Raw genomic sequence first — 6000 nt, 5'->3', positions numbered from 1 at the left:
GTTTCCCACAACCCCCTTCCACTAGCCAGCCCAAGTTTCATCAGTGGGGGTGACCCCAGCCTCACACATGCTAGGGCTCTACCAATGAGCTTCACCCCCCACAACCCCAGTCCTCTTTTAGTGCAGGTATTCCAAAGTGAGTATAAAAGGTTACCAAGCAGAGAGTGGGCACTTGGCCTTGAGTCGAATATCCAACCTGTAGCCAGACAGTGTAGGGGCCACGTGATCATGACTAACCCAGTCAGGTCAGGCAAGGGAAGAAGAGGATGGGACTGGGCAAGGGCCTCGAGAAGGAACCCCTTAAGGCTGCTCTTGCCTCTTTTTTTGGAATTATTTTATAATTTATTTATTTAAGAGAAGGGAGAGAGAAAGAGAGGAAGAGGCAGATAGAAAGAGAGAATAGGCATGCCAGGGCTCCCAGCCACTGTAAACAAATTCCATATGCATGTGCCATCTTATTCATCTGGCTTCTGTGGATTCTGGGGAATCGAACCTGGGTCCTTAGGCTTTCTAGGCAAGAGCCTTAATCGCTAAGGCATTCCCTGCAGCCCTTCTCTGGACTCTTGAAGTACCTAGGAGTTCCATCAGATCTGCTTCCTCCTGGTGAAGGAGACAGGGCACAGCTTGCCACTCCCATTCTACAGATGAGGAAGCTGCAGCCCTAGAGAAGACAAAGGGCTTTCCTGAGACCAATTAGCCCGCCCATGGCAGAGCTGGGTGGGGGTCAGAGCTAGGGCCGCACTCCATTTCCGCTCCTTGGCTCCCCGCACCTCCAGCCCCGTGGCTTGTGGAGACACCCCCGCCTTGCCCTGCTCTGGGAGATGGCAGCTGGGCTCTCCCAGCTGATGCATTATTCAACTCGCCGGTGCTGGCCAGCTCCCCTTACACTGGCTGTAGCCCTGAGCACCCGCCTGCCCACTCCCAGTTCTCTTCCAAAGTGATGTGAGCTTTCAGCATCCCACTCTGGGCTAAGGAGACCCAATTCCACCAGGGTAGATGGCATCGCCGCCCCTGGGGAGCTCGGTGTCTTCCTCTGCCAAGTTGGGGGAACCCACACACTCATTTGGGCAGTGAGGCAGCCGGGGCAAAGGCGGGCCTGGCAGGGTCAGCACAGCTGTTGCCATCGAGCTGAGATGCCGCCCCGGCACAGGCCTCCGAGGCTCCCCGACAGGTAAACAACACCCACACACTTTCCACCACTCCTCAAGGGTGAAACCCAAGGCTGGTCTAGAGGAGATGAATTATGGATCTGCCCTCCTAGAACACTAAGCAGGTCCTGCCTCACACCACTGGGCCGGCCCCAGCTGCTCAGAGAGCGAGAAGGCCACAGATCCATCCACAAGCAGTAGACCTAGCAGGTCTCCAAGTGGTGTCTTCCAGAGTCTCTAAACCTGTGATATCGGCCCCAGGCCGAGCGGAAAGAGAGGCCAACCATGGCGAAGGAGGAAGATGAGGAGAAGAAAGCCAAGAAAGGGAAAAAGGGGAAGAAGGCCCCGGAGCCCGAGAAGCCCAAAAGGAGCCTGAAGGGCACATCCAGGCTGTTCATGGGCTTCCGAGATCGCACCCCCAAGATCTCCAAGAAGGGCCAGTTCCGGAGCGCCTCGGCTTTCTTCTGGGGCCTCCACAAGGGTCCCCAGAAGACCAAGCGGAAGAAGAAGGCCCGCACGGTCCTCAAGTCCACGTCCAAGCTCATGACGCAGATGCGCATGGGCAAGAAGAAGCGGGCCATGAAAGGCAAAAAGCCGTCCTTCATGGTGATCCGCTTCCCCGGCCGGCGCGGCTATGGCCGGCTGCGACCTCGAGCCCGGTCCCTTAGCAAGGCGTCCACGGCCATCAACTGGCTGACCAAGAGGTTCCTGCTCAAGAAGGCCGAGGAGTCCGGCAGCGAGCAGGCGGCGGTGGACGCCTGGCTGCAGCGCTCGGGCTCCCGCAAGCTGCCCTTCCCGTCGGGCGCCGAGATCCTGCGGCACGGAGGGGGCCGCCTGCGCAGGTTCCCGCGCAGCCACAGCATCTACTCCTCCGGGGAGCCCGTGGGCTTCCTGCCCTTCGAGGACGAGGCCCCGTTCCGGCACGCGGGCTCCCGCAGGTCGCTGTACGGGCTGGAAGGCTTCCAGGACCTGGGCGAGTACTATGACTACCACCGGGAGGGCGACGATTACTACGACCAGCGGTCGCTGCACCACTACGAGGAACGGGAGCCCTACCTGGCTGGCTACGGACCGTACAGCCCGGCCTGGCCGCCCTATGGTGACCACTACCGTGGGTACCTGCCCGAAGACCCCCGTGACTACTACCGTCCTGACTACTACGGCGACACCGTCTACCCAGGCTACGGCTACTACGAGGATTTTGAGCCGCCGTATGCACCCCCGTCGGGGTATTTGTCTCCCTATGGCTACCATGATGGCTCTGAGGGTGAGGCCTACCCGTACAGCTACCACCTGGATCCCTATGCACCCTACGCACCCTACGCACCCTACGACCAGCTGTACCCGCCTTACAGCCTCCCGTACGACACCCTCTACGATGGACCTTACTTCGATCCCTATGGGGTCCCCTACGCTGAAGGCATCTATGGTGGCGGGGACGAAGCCATCTACCCCCCTGGGGTGCCCTATCTCTACCCGGAAGAGCCAGCCTTTGCGTACCCCTGGGTGCCTCCGCCCATCTTGTCGCCCCACAACCCGTATGCCCACCCCATGGATGACATTGCCGAGCTAGAGGAGCCCGAGGACGTGGGTGGGGAAGAACGGCAGCAGACCTCCTTCCGCCTGCCCAGCGCGTCCTTCTTTGAGCAGCAAGGCATGGACAAGCCCACCCGATCCAAGCTGTCCCTCGTCCGCAAGTTCCGCCTCTTCCCGCGGCCTCAGGTGAAGCTGTTTGGGAAGGAGAAGCTGGAGGTGCCCCTGCCCCCGTCCCTGGATATCCCTCTGCCCTTGGGGGACACCGAGGAAGAGGAGGAAGAGGAGGAGCTACCCCCGGTGCCCTCGATGCCCTATGCTCACCCTTACTGGGGTTTCCTCACACCGCGCCAGCGAAACCTCCAGAGGGCCCTGTCGGCCTTCAGTGCCCACCGAGGCCTGGGCTTCAGCCCCGAGTTTGGCCATCCAACGCCTCGCCCAACCACCTCACTGGCACGATTTCTCAAGAAAACGCTATCGGAAAAGAAGCCCGCCCAACGGCTCAAAGGCAGCCAGAAAACCCACAGGGGAGGCCCTGCAGTAAGAGAGGCAGCCTACAAACGCTTTGGCTACAAGCTGGCCGGTATGGACCCCGACCGGCCCAATACCCCTATCATGCTGAGGCGGGCTCAGCCACAAGCTCGCAACAACAACAACTCCCATGGCCCACCCTCTCCCAGGCCCTTACCCCAGGCCCTTGCCCACTGGAGTGCACTCATCCCCCCTCCTGTGCCCGCGCAGTCCCCTAGTCCTGGCCCACCCCCCACCCCCCCCCTTCTCTCCCACCCTCTCCAGCCGGCCCCAGCCGACATCCCCCTACAGCTCCCTCCGCAGGCACCCACCGCCTTGGGCCGCCCCAGCTCACGTGCCCCTTGCACCCCAGGCAAATTGGTGGGCCTTTGCAGAGTCCCCTCCTATAAGGCCAGACACCACCCATGAACTTCTGGCCTTTCCTGTACCCCGGCCCTCATTCAGGGCCTCCCGTGGCCATGGTCATGGGCGAGGGGTGGCCTTTGGCTTCCCCAGGACCTCCCCAGTGGGGTCAAGGCGGCAGGCCTGGACCCATTTGCCCTCACCGCGGCCCTCGTTGAGGAGCTTGTCAGGTCAGGGCTACCACTCACCTGTGGGGTCCCTGTCCCCTCAGGTGTCCCGCCTCAGGGGTCCCTTCCAGCCCCCCTTCCCACCCCCTCCTCACCGGCCTCAATCACTAAGGAAACCTCTGCCACTTCGCAGAGGCTCTGGGCGCCTAGGCCCACCCCGATCACCGGTGCTGGGTTCTCCCCGACCACCCTCACCACCTCCACTGCTGGGCCAGGGCCCTCGGCACCGGTCCCTCAACCTGCCTTCACGTCTGCCACGCACGTGGCGGCGCCTCAGCGAGCCACCCACCCGGGCTGTGAAACCATGGGTCCATGGGCCTTTCCGCCAGCCAACCAGTGCCGGCCCTTGGGGGACAGCCACAGGGTCCCTGGAGCACCAGGAAAACCAGAACGAACCAGAGGACTCAGACACGCCCTGGACGGTGCCCCCACTGGCTCCCAGCTGGGATGTGGACATGGCTCCTACCCAGCGCCCACCCTCCCCTTGGCCAGGAGGTGTGGGCAGCCTCCGAGGCTTTTCTAGGCCACCTCCTGTGCCCGAAAACCCCTTCCTAGAACACATGGGCTCCACATCGTCACCCATCCCTGAGCCTGAGGACCCAGCTTCTGACTCAGCTGGTGTCTTCCTGGGCCAATACCACGACCCAGGCCCTGGGCAGCCTACCAAGTCAGCTGGCCCAAGCTTGGAGAATCCTGAAGAAGAGGTCACCCTAAGTGACCCCCAACCACCAGCCAAGCCTGAGACCTTGATCCCAGTACTTTCCGAGGATGTCCACCCAGAGAAGAAAATCTTACAATTCAGTCTCTCATACCCCCTGGCCACTCAGACAAGGGCCACATGGCCACCGTGGAAGCGCTGGAAGACACTACCCAGAGCTCAGAACCCAATCTCCCAACCTTCTCATTTCAGAGTGTGGCCCAAAGGCCAGGAGACAGTGGGGCACGGGTCCTTGGCACCTACCAGGACTCCAGGACCCCTGCCTAAGGCGGGTGCACGGCCCCAGGCTGGCCCTGGGCGGTTTGCTGTCGTCATGCCTCAGGTGCGAGGACTAAGCTCGTTTCAGCGAACGGGACCTGCTGCCTCAAAGTCCCCCAAAGAGCCAACCCAGAACTCGGAGAAGGGCTTGGAGCCCCAAGCCTGGCATCCTCGCTGGTCCCACCCCTGGCCACAAGCATGTGCCCACCCTCTCTGGCCACAAGTACACACCCACTCTCGATCCCGCATCCTGGGCCATAGAGCTACCTTCCTGTCTCTCAGGGATCCCTGGAAAGAGATTGGTCCCAAAAGCTGGCGGAACAAGGTATGAGGACATAGATTAGAGATAGGGATTGGGACTTCTGGCTTAGGAACCAGAGAGGGAGGTACCCTTGGGAGCCCTGTGCAACCTTGGCAAGTGGCTGCTTGCATGAGCCTCTGTCTCCCTTCTGCAGATGGGAAGAACAGTCTGGGCCTCACACAACATCTGGGGGTTGGGCAAGGGGTTAGCCCTCACTGGCAGGTCCTGCACAGAAAGATCTGGACTAGGTGAGGGTGGCAGCTCAGAACCCAATCTCCCAACCTTCTCATTTCAGAGTGTGGCCCAAAGGCCAGGAGACAGTGGGGCACGGGCAGGCAGCCTGTTTGAAGGGTGCCCAGCCCATGCCTGGCTGCCACATGCATGGTGGAACATGAGCCCAATACTGGGTGGCCCTTGGAGGAGGCGGGTGGTCACCGGAGCCTCCCCCGGGACGCCCAGGGTGGGCGGGGAAACAGGGGCAGTGGGTGCTTTTCCACCTCTGCTGACAGCGGGCAGCCAGCTGACCTGGTAATGGCGACCGGGGCAGCCTGGCTGCTAGGGGGTCCCTGGCCCCGGCGCCGGGTACCGCGTGCTGTGTGGGCCGCAGCATTGCGGGAGCGGGGCGCAGGGTGCCCGGGGGTAAGGAGCAAGGATGCCTGGGCCCTCCTCACCTTGGAATACGTGAGTGGCTGAATTATTCAGGGTCTGTGGCTGCTGGCAAGCACGTGGGCAGATGGGTGGGCCAGATGCCAGGACCAGGAGGGTTGATACTTGCTGTGCCCTACTTAGCCACACAGCAATGAGCATGCAGCATGCAGGTCCTCTGTGCCACTCTTCCGCCCAGGAAGGGGGATGGCACTGGGGGCAAAAAAGTTCTGAGGGTGCCCATGAGTGTGTTCAGTTACACAGACCCTTGCAGGCCTCGCTCTGTGCCTGGGTGTG

The 6000-nt window shown here is 61.5% G+C and overlaps 1 protein-coding gene across 1 annotated transcript in view; it reads left to right on the top strand.

Annotated features, from left to right (window-relative positions):
- Positions 1-1433: 1433 nt before the first annotated feature.
- The window catches only part of Myo15a (myosin XVA), a 65491-nt gene continuing 60924 nt past the window's right edge, over positions 1434-6000 (top strand). Inside the window, 2 exon segments of the mRNA XM_045131385.1 lie at positions 1434-3458; positions 3460-5082. Coding sequence (XP_044987320.1) covers positions 1434-3458; positions 3460-5082 — 3648 coding nt within the window.

Source organism: Jaculus jaculus, chromosome 12 (assembly GCF_020740685.1).
Source record: "Jaculus jaculus isolate mJacJac1 chromosome 12, mJacJac1.mat.Y.cur, whole genome shotgun sequence".
Taxonomy (NCBI): domain Eukaryota; kingdom Metazoa; phylum Chordata; class Mammalia; order Rodentia; family Dipodidae; genus Jaculus; species Jaculus jaculus.
The sequence above is the reverse complement of the archived record's forward strand: the minus strand, read 5'-3'. Positions and strand labels throughout refer to the sequence as shown.